Source organism: Phoxinus phoxinus, assembly GCF_949152265.1.
Source record: "Phoxinus phoxinus genome assembly, chromosome: 24".
Taxonomy (NCBI): Eukaryota; Metazoa; Chordata; class Actinopteri; order Cypriniformes; family Leuciscidae; genus Phoxinus; species Phoxinus phoxinus.
The window spans coordinates 4546127-4561559 of NC_136899.1; the positions used below are offsets into that span (position 1 = coordinate 4546127).

The following is a 15433-nucleotide window of genomic DNA, read 5'->3' on the forward strand; positions in this document are numbered from 1 at the left end:
TAGAGTTATTATTATATTAAGACCCTTGCACACTGAGTGCGAAATTCGCATCCATAATTTTCGCACGTTAAAAAATAAATACAACCTCACGTTATAATGTCAATCACGCTTGCCTCCAAAACTTTCGCCCGTCATAAAAAAAATCGGAAAGGGTAAAATTTTCTGCGTTTTTCGCAGCATCCGTAGCCATTTTAATGGTGTTTGAATGGTGCTTTGACAATTCAGAGCCACCGAATCACGAATACGAAAAAACCCATACGAAAAATTCGCACTCAGTGTGCACGGGCCTTTAGGCAATTATTATTTCACAACCTTTATTATATACACCCCGGAAAAATACAGAGGCTCCGGTGACCATGGACTGTATGTGCACTTCGAATTAAAACTTATTTTTTATTTTATTTTTTACTTAAAAGCACAACGCTTTTAAAAAATATGACTCTTTAACAAATTTAAAAACATTTTAAAAATGACCTTCTGCATGGTTGTAGCAGCAGGAGATATTTTAGAAAAGCTTTTACCATGCAAACTGTGTTAACAGTGAAAGCACAGCACGCTGCCGTCATACTAATTCAGGCTCTGATGCTAAAAAGAGCAAAAATATATGTAGGCCTACGAAAAAAAATCTCGATTTTCACAATAGTCGGCTGGCCATTCTAACAAGGTACTTGTTGTGCTCCAGCAGCTGCAGGACTCTGGCTGGGCCTCCTGAGGGCCAAAACCCCATACTGGAATAAAGGAAGGAAGAAAAGAAAACATCAGTCCTGAACAAGCCTCCCTTGCCTCCTTCCCCATGGCTTGACCTCCATGCTTTGCTGTGCTGAAGATCTTTCCCTGGAGGTAAGCCTAAAATACCCAGGCCTCTCGCTGGAGCTTGACAAATCGACTCATTTGCTGAGTAGGTGATCTTAAAGCAATAGTTCATTGGGGGGAAAAACGACTTTATGTCATCATTTACGATCCTTGTGTCATTCCAAACTGGTATGATTGTCTTTCCTCTGAGTTTTGAGTGCTACTGTTGCTTTATGGTACTTTTATGGTGCTGTTTTTGTCCTTATTGAAGCTCGACAGCATTTATAACCGTTTGTTGTGTGGAAAAGAGCAACGCCAGCATCTGCTTTGGTGTAATTTTCATTGTTCCTTTATGAACATTTTAGGCAAGGCAAGTTTATTTATATAGCCTATTTCATAAACTATGGTAATCCAAAGTGCTGTATAAAAAGAAAACAGAGATATAGGAAAAAAAATGGAATGCATACGAAATAAAAATAACACTAAAAGCAGAGAATACCCCTATCTGGATGGAAGAGTCAGAGAGTTTCACAGCTTCTTGTTTTACTTTGAAATTTTAGCTAAATTAAATTTACTGTCTGTTATTAGACAACATATCAGGCTCTATAACTTAGAGGATTGCTGTGTTTCATCACAGTGCAGAAAGCTTCTGTCTGCCGTGAATTTTTAGAGACATCTCCCAGAAGGAATTGTTCTGAGACGCCCAACTGATGAGGTGCCTGCATTAAAATAATGTTGCGGATGAAAAAAAAAACCCTGCCATATACCGCACCGGCCTGTTAACATGCAAATCACATCTCATTTTCACAGAACGGCAAAGCGAGTGAGTCAGTGTGAAACTGTGTACAATCTGAATGCCAAGCATTATACTAAGAGAGAGCAAAGCATAGAAACAACACATAGTAAATGATGGTGTCATGTTGAAGAACACTCAACAACATTTCTATTTTGGGTCGTAAGCCACTGCAAATGCAATTTAATGAGCTCTGAATGTATAGGAATGACCTTCGTATTGATTTTTAGCTGTGAAGCGCGTGGTGTTATTTTTAAGTAAACCAGTTCTATAACAGTAATACATGGTAATGGTTTTATAAAATAAAAAGTGAAAATCTCATTATGTTGGTTTATAGAAAAGCCATTATTTGTACAAGAACTTTTGTTTTGTGAAATTATCTTATCACAATTAAGCATAAGCTCCTATTCTCATTGTGAGCAAATGTGCTGATTTTAATTTTAAAACCATTTAAACCATTTTCATTGTCTGAGTAAAACGAATCTAATGAGAATCACCATTAAAAAATAATAAGAATTACAAAATAAAAAGTTAAAATGTCTGAATGCATCATGGTAATGTGAATTTAATGAGGAATGTGCTTCATTGGAATAAATAAAAAATGTCATAAAAAACAAATTCTCCTAATTTTTGAGGGGGCGAAATATGACTTAAACGTGTTTTGTGACATTTTTATGGCTTCAGTAGGGTTCTAAAAGTTTATAAAACTAATTTTGTCAGTCTTATATTGTGTCTTTTATCATTGTTTGTGACATGTAATGTTGGTTTATTAGTTTCTATAGCCAAAGAGTGCCTCAGTGACTGCCTCAGGCCACTATGAAAGCAGATTCCAGCTTCATCGAATCAATAAAAACATAATGGAATATTTTTTTAAAATGTTCTACATTCTAATAAACTATTGAGCATCCTTCTGCATTTATACCTCTGCCACATCTTTGATAGATGACAATGAGAGCGATTTCATCAGCCGCACGTTAAACTGATTGTCTTTTCTCTGTCCGTGTGAAGGAAGCTGCAGATGCCACGCGCGGGGAACGACCTGTAGACCTCATAGAGATGTTTATCAGGGAACACTCGTTCTTGCCACACCAATGAATTATTCATAAACGCGCTCTCTGAAGGCCTTGTGTATTCTGCCAGGACTTTCTAAGCTGGAATCGATCCGTGGTGGAAATTCTGAGCGATCCGCGACATCTCCTTCAGCTCGGAGGTTTTAAATGGGCATGTAACTCATTTTGACAGATGGCACTCAGAGGTACTCACCATCTCTGCTTTGGAGACACATATCCTCTCCGTTATGAGCCTCAGATTGCTATTTCCTCTTAAGTGCACTCCATGTGAGGACAAGGTTCGTCACTGAAATGACTTTTTGTCCATTTTTGATATATAATGGGGAATTGAGATTTAAGGGCTCGCCAATATATCTCGCTTATGAAGGTGTCTTGCAAGGCCACTTAAGGAGGGATGTCCCAGCGTTTTAGCATTCAAGCGCTCTCAGAGAAAGAACACACTGATTAAAGTGCTGGAAAAATAGCCGGCTTGTCCTTGCGTCTGGAATACCGACGAAATGTGGTGAAAACAGCCAGACAGAGCTGTAATCCCTCCATATTTCCCCCGCTGAGTGGTTTCAGACAGTGCAAATTATGCGATTGTTCTGATTAAATGTGCTCCGCTGGTTGTGATTTTAATTTGAGCGGCTCTGGGAGGTGGAATAGCACGAGTGATTCCTCTGTGAAATAATCTTCAGGATGTTCTAGAGCACAAGCAGCATTTTAATGCTAAACGACAAAGCGATGTGGTCAGCTACCGCTGTGTGATTCTTTGTGCTATATGAATTATTAAGACGTTTATAAAGTAGCACTGGAATAACTCAGCAGGAAATGCCACCAGTGATTTCTTTTTCCTGTTCAAATAAGTATCATTGTGTACCAGAAAATGTGTTGCTGGGTCACTAAACTTTTCAATCTCACAAACAAGTCGTATTTCACCCCTAAATCAAGGGATATCATTAATTTTTGTAGTGCTGTCAAATCGATTAATTGCGATTAATCGCATCTAACATAAAAGTTTTGTTTCTGTCAGGAAAACAAAAATCGTCAAATACGATTGACAATTAGCATACAGTTTGGATTGGCGGTATGGTTCTGTTCTGGGCGAGAACTCCCTGCGCATCCATGCAGCCTAGCAGCAATAACCCTCCTTAGAGTGAACAGATATCATTAATTCAAGATTTTAAAGTACAACACAATTCGAGAATTTATTCTGATTCAAAGGGCTCTCAGAAGGCCAAATCCTGACTGATGAGAGGAGGATCTGGGGAGGGAGGAGGGTAGTTCGCTCCTGAGAAACGCGATAGCTGCTGATAATCCTGAAGGAGCTTATATATGTGTACGGTGATAGGCGTCGCATTCCTATAGGTAGAGCTTGACTAACGTGACCTGCCAGAAGTCAAGTCACCTTTATTTATATAGCGCTTTTTACAATACAGATTGTATCAAAGCAGCTTCACAGTGATAACATGAAAATAATAGTTTTTAGAAGAAAATTGCGTCATCGTCCACCTTAAGTAAAGCAGATCAATAATATTGTTGAATATTAAATGTCCCCAACTAAGCAAGCCAGAACAATTCCCCAGAACTGACGCTATACGCTTACTTTTTATAATATATGTGTATGTATGTATATATATATGTGTGTGTGTGTGTGTGTGTATAAATATACATATAAACACTTATACACACGTATATATTTCTATAAATATACTGTATGCATACATAACTGGGTGCACATACATATAGTATATATAATATATATAAATATAATAATATATAAACAAAAACTTTTATCTTAGATGCGATTAATCGCGATTAATTGATTTGACAGGACTAATATATTTATGAAATGTGATCTACGTATATTTTTGTTATATTCATCTTTTTGTATCTTCTAGTCATTTTTAGCAGTCTCCACCGCCATTGTTATTCTGATCATAATTCAATCATTCTGCTGAACTTTAGAGATGCAATTCACTGTTGTTCGACGTGCATCTTACATCTTCATAAACAAAGATATTATTATAAGTTGTTGGTTTAATAACATTACCACCAGCCCTGACCATAGAGTTTGTTTGCATGCTGTATTCTTTATTGCACAATGAAGCATTCAAGCAGACCGTGTACAGCAAACCAGAAATTGCAGTACATGTTCATAGACCATCCCAAACAGGCTGATATATTGTTTGACAATAACTCTCACTGAATTATTTAGTAGGCCTCCGAGCAACTTGAAATGCCACATTTGCATTCGTATTCAGACGTGGTTATTATTGCTTTCCGGTTGGTTAATCTGTTCTGAAATCCACATGTTAGCAGAGGAGTGACAAAATAAAAATGTAGCACTTTTAGGGTTTTTAGAAAAATCTTTTTTTCCCACACAATATCAAAAAGCATTGCAAGCAGTCTCGTTCTCCTTGGCTTTGCGTGTCCAGATGCCATAATTTGTCAAAACAAATTTGCTGTGAAGAGTTTTGATTAAATTTCTGCACATCTAAGTGTGCTTTCATGCAAGACAAAGTTCCTTCGCACCGCATGAACCAACCAGTGATTAATTTCAAATGCATCTTCATTTATCTGTAATGAATTTGTCTTTACTTACTTTGCCACATGTGCCACTTTCATTGCAAACAACATTTATCATCGAAGGTCAATAACATTTAGCTTTTGCTAATGCAACTTGTTTTAATGTGTTTGCTCTCGCAGGGCTGTTTCTCTGACCTTAGCACATGGATTTCAAGACTTCAAATGAAGAGGTGGGTATTGCTTTATATGCCACTGTTTTCAAAACATTTTGTTATTTCAGATGAAGTAGATACTCATACATCTTGTAACAGATCTATTTCAGCGTTATTTGTTCTAACAAAACTCTTTCCAAATAAATGTTTGGTGAAGTCGTTGAGGCAGGCAGGAGCACAACCATCAAATAAATGGATTTGTTGACTTTCCACTGGGGAATAAAGATGTTAGATGTGCTTTAATTCCCCTGTGTGCAGACTATAGGGAACAGAGTTATTTAACAGACAACAGATTTACACTTTCATTCTTTGAAATACTGTTAATTTTCAATTTTCAAGACAACAATGACTTACTGTAAAGTACACTCTAAAGAATGCTGGGTTGTTTCAACCCAATTTTGGGTCAAATATGGACAAACCCAGCCGTTGGGTTACATTTTTTAATTAGATTTTTTAAAATTGTTGAAACAATCCTGCATTTTTTAGAGTGTAGTCAATTACTTAATGTAAAGTACTGCCACAGTGTTACCCATATTTCTGGGTAACATTGTGAGGAGGATTATAAATTGGGTTACACTTTATTTCGATTGTCTGCTTTAGACATTCTGACTATAAGTAACTTTGCAATTACGTGTTAAGTAACTCTCATTAGAGTATTAGTAGACTGTCTGCTTAATATCTGCTAACACTTTACTTTGATGAACAGACATTCTACTGAGAAGTAACTTTGCAACTACATGTCAACTACACTCTAAAAAATGCTGGGTTGTTTCAACCCAATTTTGGGTCAAATATGGACAAACCCAGCCGTTGGGTTAAATTTTTATATTACATTTTTAACCCAACGTTTGGGGTTTGTCTATATTTGACCCAAAATTGGGTTGAAACAACCCAGCATTTTTTAGAGTGTAACCTAAACCCTAAACTAACAGTCTACTAATACTCTAATGAGAGTTAGTGGACTTGTGGTTGCAAAGTTAGTTGTAGTGTAACCATGAGCAGTTACAGAAAGTAAAAAGCCCCACAAAAAAAATCTAAATAATCTTTGAGATTATCATAAATTTAATTTGCCATCATTATACTAAATCCTTTGATATTATATATTCCATCCTATATCAGTTCTATCCTGAACTGATGAATGTAATAATGGTGTTCAATTATTTGTTTATTATTATTATTATTATTATTTATTAACAGTTTATCAAGTTAAAGAAATTAAATTATGTCCTATTTTTTTTATTATTCTGTATAGTAAGCAATTATATACACATTTTGGTTACACTTTAGGTACACTTTTTATTTTACAGTGTCCTTACATGTTACTCTAGTAATTATTATAAATTATGCATAATTAAATGCAACTAACCCCACAACAAAACTAATCCTAACCATAACCCTATTGTAAATACACTTAGTTATTAAATATTACTCAGTACTTAAATGTATAATTACACTTTAACAAGGACACCTTAAAATTACAATTAGGGTTACACTTTATTTTAAGGTGTCCTTGTTTCAGTGTAATTGCTGAGTAATAATAAATAACTACTTATTTACTATATAGAGTTAGGGTTAGGATTGAGTTTGGTTTAGGGTAAGTTGCATGTAATTATGCATCATTTATAGTTAATACTATAGTAACTACATGTAACGTCGTGTAACGAGAACACTGTAAATTATAGTGTTACCCATATTTTCTACTTAGTAAAACTGTTAACTGATTTGGAGGGAGGACCTCTCAAAACTGCAAACTCGTACTCTTGTTTCTAGAAATGCAACCAGCAATCTTGCGTCTCAATTATGGATTATAGTGAAAATGACCTCAGATAACTTCAGTATTAATATTACTTTTTGCTAGGCAGATTATTTTATACATTTGTAATGGATAATTTCTTCTTAACAGTATCTTTAATCTAATTTACAGGCAAGATTATAAAACATTGTCAAGTAAAATCAAATCAATATTTCATTTCCATGTATTTATTTATTTATTTATTTATTTAGTGGTCTTAATCACCCTGTTGGGATTTAATTAGTGATAATGACCGACTGACTGATTGTACTTTATATTCTATATATCAAAGTCTATCAGCTAATGAGAAATATTGATCATCCACTAATCTGGATGTTCTTCTCGGTATGTTCAAATTCATGACATTCGATGTGTCCTGCATTATAGTGATGCAGTTTGGGGTGGGATACAGGACTACTATGAATGCAGAGAGCACAAATGTAATAGCTTTCGGGCTCAGAAATGGGGACACGGCAGAGCGCTTATGTGTGGAAGATTAATGAGCGCTCAGAGGAAGATAAGTCTTGTGTATATAGACTGAGGTGTTTCTATCTATATACAAACACTGCTGTGCTTTTTTAAACATGATGTACAATATAAAATTCAACCCTTTGTGGTCAGAAATTATTTGCTGACATTTTTTCATCTTTAATATGGTGATAATTAGAGCTGCACGATTAATCATTAAAAGATTGCGATCTCGATTCTAACACACGTCTATTAAACATTTGACAAAGTCACAGCAGAACATTCAGATGTCTGAACCAGAGAGAGCAGTTATCATGTATTGATATGAAACAGTTTTTAAAACTGTCTTTTCAACCACACAATATCGCTATTTCTGTGTTACAAATATTCATATTATCACAGAAGTTGTTTAAATGTTAATAGTTCGGATATAAACACTGATGTCTACGGTCGGTAGCGATCAAAATACACTAAATCACCTTTATAAAATAATATGGATGCTTCAAAAAAAGATTGTTTCAATTTCATTGTTATACCAGTAGGTGGCGACAAGTGACTGTTAAAAAAATATATTTGTCATTGAAACATTCAATCTTCAAGAGGTTCGTTCAGAAACGCTGATTCCTCCTGTGATGAAATAATGGAATATTTATGAGTGGGTCATTGAATAATTAATTCAAGAGATTAATTCTGTAATGCTGACTCATCCTGTAATTAAACAATGAAATATTTATGCGTCAGTCATTGAATCATTCATTCAAGAGGTTCATTCAAAAACGCTGATTCATCCTGTAATGAAATAATGGCCCTGACCCAGATGGCATCCAAAGCACTCGCAGTCTTTCTACAAGTCCGCAGTTTCGTGACTGTCGCAAATGGACCGGTCTCATGGACTTAACGGACATGGACACGCGCACCCGGCAGCCATTGTAAGTCCACAAGACAGGGCCAATGAAACAAGTGAAGTCTTTATGAGTGAGTCATTGAATCATTCATTTTAAAATAATCCATTCAGATTAATTAAATATTTCTAAAAGACTGCAGCAAAAAAAAAAAAAAAAACAGATCGTCTAACTTGGCTAAAGCATCAATATGAGAGTCATATTGGAAGTCTTTCTTGTTAACTGTGTGAATGAATGCATCCCTAGCAATCTTACTAGACTAACTACAGTAATTTTACCTCTGGAATGGCCAAAGTCAATGTCTGAGCATGTTTTGACTGCAAATCTCAAGGGTACACTAAAAATGGCTGACACTTGATCGCCATGGCAACAGAATCAAGCATGTGTCCTAGCAACTGAAGTTATGGAATACATTTCATTCTGGTATAAAGTGCATGACCTGACTTTGCAAGAAGTCGCAATGATGTAGATGCCAGACTCAACAGAAAATCCAGGTCTCCGTTTTATGAGTATCTGCTTACCAGTCAATTTGGTCATCATAGGAACGAGTCTTACAACACAACTGGGCCCTGAGGAAGGTTTTTTTTTACAGTGCTGACAAGTAAAAAGGCTGAAATATACAGACGTACAACATTTTAAAGCAGAGAGTTTAAATAATAATAATGAAAACACCATGTTGTTGCTGCTTCATATTTCATTGTGGAATTATTAAATATGCATTGAGAAAAACTCTTGAATAAACTGCGCAGTTTCTTTTCACTTATGCCGTGGGTTCATTCTGAATTTATGCCGAAAGAAAAAAGAAAAAGAAAAAACAAAGTAAATAACACATCATAATATTTTTATGTCATTTTTAATCAAGCTGTAATTTTGACAGAATTATGCTGAAAGTGTGAAAATATATTTTAATTGTGTGAATTTATAGGATACATAGAACTATGAAACAAGACTATTTAATTATGTCAAAAATGCTGAAAAATGTAATTTTCACTATTCTCCTGTTCATGTATATATGCAGTGTTGGACATTTTAGTGGACAAGAGATAATTGGTAACAACATTTTACTTTAAGCCTGTATGTGTAATGCATTATAAAGGTATTCATAATGCACGTTATAATGCATTATATCTTTTCAGAAATAATAACAATTGTAACCAAAGTTAAAAATGCTTTATAATATTCGCAGATTCTTGTTACATATGAAATTGGTTGTTTGTCTAGTGTTTTACTGTAATGCATTATACTTTCTAAATGTGTAAAATGAATAGATACGTATGTATAACTGTGATTACAACTATTCATGAGATCATACAGTGCATTACAAGGCATTATGAAAGCATTATAAATACTTTTATAATGAATTATATAAAAAAGGCTTTAGGTAAAGTGTAACCATACTGTTCTTGTCCACCCAACATTTGTGGAGTATCCGCGGAAGTGTTACTAGTGTTTCTGAATATCAGATTTGTCAATACAATGTAAAGTATTTGCTCTGGCTCTTGTTTTAAATGTTTTTTTTCTCCCGTTGTTGTGTTTGTTGCCGTAGTACAAGCAGAAAGTGTTGGTTGGTCAGAGTGGTATTTGTCCCGCCCCTCCTCCACTGTGATTGGATGGCTGGGTAAAAGGGAATAGTTGAGGAAGCACCCATAAATGAAGAGTTATTTAAAAACTGTTGAAGTGGTGCCATTTGCGCTTGCTCTATCTGTTTTACTTGAAATGATTACTCTAGGGCAAGAACGTTTCATTGCTCAAAATTGCATCTTGCAAGGCAGTTTGAAGCTAAAGGGCTTACATTGCCTTTACACTGTAACTGCATGACTCTTATGTAATTTTTCTCAAGCGTTTATCTACAGAAGTAAAGGCCTTGTGTTAAATGCAGAATAAATATGGACCCGATAAGCTGCATTTAAGCCTCTGACAGGCAGTCTGTCAAGTTACAATGTATTCAAGAGCATCTGGACTTCATTATCCATTTGTTGGAGACATTTCGTCACATATTCAAAACGCTTCATCAGTCATTATGACATTGTGTGGTGTGAAGATGTTTAATCCTCCATCAGATAACTGATGAAGACACTTGGATGAGACGCAAAACATCTTCAACAAATGAATAACCAAGTCCAGATGGTCTAGCAATGATTTTTTCTCCCTGATACTCAGCAGTGACTGAGTTTTCAGTTGTATCTCTGGGAAAAAGTGACTCTGCAAACAACACTGTTTATCATGCGATCAATTTCATGGCTAATTAACTTCATGTTGTCAAGTGAGGATTACAGATGTTTGTGTGACTTTGGCTGTTTCAGACAAAGACTGGGATTTATTTGCTTCAAGATGGTAGCGAGGAGCCTTTCAATATCCGTCTGCACCTGGCCAAAGATATCCTCACCATTCAAGAGCAAGACGTCATCTGTGTGTCTGGAGAACCGTTCTACTCAAGTGTGAGTTCAACTATCCACACTGTAAACCAGATTGATCCAGACCTGGAAAATACACGATATGATAAAGCTGTGACGCGAAGCAGCTGTTCTACTCATTCTGTTGTCGTTTACCTGTCAGGGACTGTATCTTCTAATCTACACTGTAAGAAAGTGTTTAGTTAGATACCCTCAAAACGTTCCTAATGCGATAACACGACCTTATAACTGGTTTTTATTCAAGTCAAACATATTTAAAATTGGCTAAATCACCTGACTACTACACAAGCACGTTTTTAGAGTATATATGACTACAAAAGAATTCCACATAAAACGGTCTTTCATTAACATTTTATTTATTACTGTAAGCAAATTCATGAATACACATGTATATTATTGAAAATAAAATAGAAATAATATAATAATTATTTTAGATTATGAATAATATGCAATATGTTTATGTGTACATATGTATGTATATATAAACTGTATGTAGAATTTGGATGGATGGATGGATGGATACCGTGGATAGATGAATAGATAGATAGATAGATAGATAGATAGATAGATAGATAGATAGATAGATAGATAGATAGATAGATAGATAGATAGATAGATAGATAGATAGATAGATAGATAGATGGATAGATAGATGGATGGATGGATGGATGGATGGATGGATGGATGGATGGATGGATGGATGGATGGATGGATGGATACCGTGGATAGATGAATAGATAGATAGATGGATAGATAGATAGATAGATGGATGGATGGATGGATGGATTAATGGATACCGTAGATAGATGGATAGATAGATAGATAGATAGATAGATAGATAGATACAGATAGATAGATACAGATAGATAGATAGATAGATAGATAGATAGATAGATAGATAGATAGATAGATAGATAGATAGATAGATAGATCCATCCATCCATCCATCACAATTTCTTGTGGCATGAGAATAAAAACGTTGGCTTTTTTGAGAAAGTCATTATTCAGCTCTGGAATGTTTCATCACACATGTAGGAATTTGCTTTTTTAAAAATGATTTTATATTTAATTCTGTTAACCTTTTCTCGTTTGTTTTAACTTTATTGTCTGAAGTAGAATGAATTTCCCCAGGCATTTGCAGCAGAATCTCTTGACCATTGTGTGCTGCGTCTCATTGTCACTGCAGTACAGCAGGTTTTACACTGGTTTAAACAGACAGATCATGTTGTATTCACTGCCCTTTAATTAAGTTACTGGCATTGTTGGCATGGTGCCGTATTCCCCTTGGGAAATCAACATGAAAAGGAGGCAATTAAAAATAATTAAGTACCTTCTCAGTTTCATGGAGCAAATTGAAATGAAAGGTAAGCTACCTTTCTTCCCCGACATACAGACGCGGTGTGGCATGACGAGTTTCCTTTGATTCTTTACAGGAAAGAACAGTAACGATCCGTCGGCAGACAATCGGAGGCTTTGGTTTGAGCATCAAGGTGATGTGCAGATTCTCACAGCTTTCACTCACAGGTTTTGCAAGACTTTGACAGTCTTTGCGTTGTGTTTTCTCATAGGGTGGTGCTGAACACAAGATCCCCGTTGTGATATCTAAAATATCAAAAGAACAGAAGGGTAAGCTCTTTATTTACTCTTCTCCTTTAGTACTCGCAAATAACAAGTTGTTTATTGGTTTATACTTTTGGTTTGCAGCTGAACTTTGTGGACTTCTGTTTATCGGGGATGGAATTCTCCAGGTATGCACAAAAACACAAACGTGTTCATGAGATTGAGATGCTTTCAATGTTAAGGACCCTTTAAAACTCCCACAATGTCTTAATGTAATTCACTGAATTTCAGCCAGCGGATGTTTAGGGAGCATCTTTCTTTTTGATGGAAATTGGAGTTGTCGTTTCATAGCAATGTTATTTCAATTATATATTCGGTTTGAATTATGTATGTCTTTTTTTTGAACATGAAGGCCCTTGTTTTAGATGTGAGAATTCTTCATAATGGGCGTCGTATTCTCATAACAATTATCAGAATATGCTTGCAGTGATTTATTTGTACATAGACTATCCTTAAAATGAATCAAGTCCTTGGTCAAACAAATAAAGCTTCAGATAGACTCGCGTGGATGCGCTTGCAATAAGCAATTATCAATGATTAAAAATCACTACTGTTCAAATGTTTGGGATCTTTTGAACTTTCTTTTCATCAAAGAATAAAAAATAAAAAATTCATCACGGTGTCCATAACAAATATGATGCAACTGTTTTCAACATTGATAATAATAATAAATGTTTCTTGAGCAGCAAATCAGCATATTAGAATGATTTCTGAAGGATCATGTGACACAAGATTAATGATACTGAAAATTCAGCTTTGCATCACAGGAATAAATTACATTTCTAAATATATTACAATAGAAATCAGCTATTTTAAATTGTAATAATATTGAACAATATTACATTTTATTTCCTGTATTTTTGATTCTTGATAAGCATAATAGACTTTTTAAGAAAAATCTTACTGACCCAAACTTTAAAACGGTAATGTATATCTGGATCTATTCATAACTGGCTCTTCATCACTCTTTTGCTTGTATTGTCATTAGATAAACGGCATTAATGTGAGGAGTTATCGCCATGAAGAAGTGGTATGTTTAATCTTTTTTGCATAATAATTAATTTCAGATAGCAAAGAAAGGATTTGTAATACATAGCACTATGTTCAATCTTTTAACAGAAGTGTGTGTGTATTTTCGACTTGCCCTTTAAAAGCTTGGCATATTATAATGCAGCGAGTGACACATCCATTGTAATGCAGAATAAGCGAGTGTTGTCCATCCTCAGGTGCAGGTTCTGCGAAACGCAGGCGAGGAAGTGACTCTGACTGTGTCTTTCCTGAAGAGGACGCCTGCGTTTCTGAAACTGCCGCTGTGTGAAGACTGCTCATGTACGTCTGTGTTTGGACACGCAGCATTCACCGGTTAATACAGAACTTACACGTGTCACGAGTCTTCAAAGTAAAATTTACAATGAAATAACGTTGTTTTATAACCTGTATTTCCTTTTTTCAGGTATTCCGAGTGATCAGAGCAGTGGAACCTCGTCTCCGTTGTGTGACAGCGGCCTGCATCTGAACTACCATCCCAACAACACGGTGAACTTCTGAAAACACGAAATCTATCTATCTATCTATCTATCTATCTATCTATCTATCTATCTATCTATCTATCTATCTATCTATCTATCTATCTATCTATCTATCGATCTATCTATCGATCTATCTATCGATCTATCTATCGATCTATCTATCGATCTATCTATCGATCTATCTATCGATCTATCGATCTATCTATCGATCTATCTATCTATCTATCTATCTATCTATCTATCTATCTATCTATCGATCGATCTATCGATCTATCGATCTATCGATCTATCGATCTATCGATCTATCTATCTATCTATCTATCTATCTATCTATCTATCATCGATCGATACATCTCTCAATCCATCCATCCACCCATCCATCCATCTCTCAATCCATCCATCATCCATCCATCCATCCATCCATCCATCTCTCAATCCATCCATCCATCTCTCAATCCATCCATACATCCATCCATCCATCCATCCATCTCTCAATCCATCCATCCATCTCTCAATCCATCCATCCATCCATCCATCCATCCATCCATCCATCCATCCATCCATCCATCCATCCATCCATCCATCCATCCATCCATCTCTCCATCCACCCATACATCTCTCAATCCATCCATCCATCCATCCATCCATCCATCCATCCATCCATCCATCTCTCAATCCATCCATCCATCCATCCACCCATCCATCCATCCATCCATCCATCTCTCAATCCATCCATCATCCATCCATCCATCCATACATCCATCCACCCATCCACCCATCCATCTCTCAATCCATCCATCCATCTCTCAATCCATCCATCCACCCATCCATCTCTCAATCCATCCATCCACCCATCCATCCATCCATCTCTCAATCCATCCACCCATCCATCCATCCATCCAGCCATTTTTTAATAATATTTTTAATATTATTATTATTTATCTGAGTATCTGATCTGTGGCAGGACACATTGTCTTGCTCGTCTTGGCCGATGTCTCCGGGGTTGCGCTGGGAGAAGAGATGGGTGGATCTTCGACTCATCCCTCTACTGCACGCGCGTCTGTCCCAGTACGTCCCAGGTTCTGACATTTGCAGGTGAGCTGAGCAAGAACCGCACACGAGATCTGTGAATTGTTTGCTTATACTTTGTCTCTGGCTTTGACAGTACTTACAGTGGTTTGTAGAGTTACTAGATGACTTTCTTTCATCTAGTAATTCAGTTTGCATTCTAGTCGCACAGGACTTTCCCTGATTAGTTTTTTAATGTTTATATTAATTCACATCCATTCCCAAAATGAACCGCATTAGACCTTTAATATCAAATGCAAACTTT

At 35.9% G+C, this 15433-nt stretch overlaps 1 protein-coding gene across 3 annotated transcripts in view; it reads left to right on the forward strand.

The window, feature by feature from the left end:
- sntg1 (syntrophin, gamma 1) overlaps positions 1 to 15433 on the forward strand; it is a 46163-nt gene that overhangs the window by 15279 nt on the left and 15451 nt on the right. The window contains exons 2-11 of one of the 3 annotated variants that reach the window (XM_079602150.1): positions 683 to 840; positions 5344 to 5393; positions 10841 to 10975; positions 12385 to 12441; positions 12520 to 12577; positions 12656 to 12699; positions 13560 to 13601; positions 13798 to 13900; positions 14025 to 14107; positions 15065 to 15195. In XM_079602150.1, the coding sequence (XP_079458276.1) occupies positions 5367 to 5393; positions 10841 to 10975; positions 12385 to 12441; positions 12520 to 12577; positions 12656 to 12699; positions 13560 to 13601; positions 13798 to 13900; positions 14025 to 14107; positions 15065 to 15195 (680 nt within the window). In that variant the 5' untranslated portion in view covers positions 683 to 840; positions 5344 to 5366. Of the gene's footprint in view, positions 1 to 682; positions 841 to 5343; positions 5394 to 10840; positions 10976 to 12384; positions 12442 to 12519; positions 12578 to 12655; positions 12700 to 13559; positions 13602 to 13797; positions 13934 to 14024; positions 14108 to 15064; positions 15196 to 15433 lie in introns of those variants that run through there. The other 2 variants (XM_079602149.1, XM_079602151.1) reach the window with 2 other exon arrangements.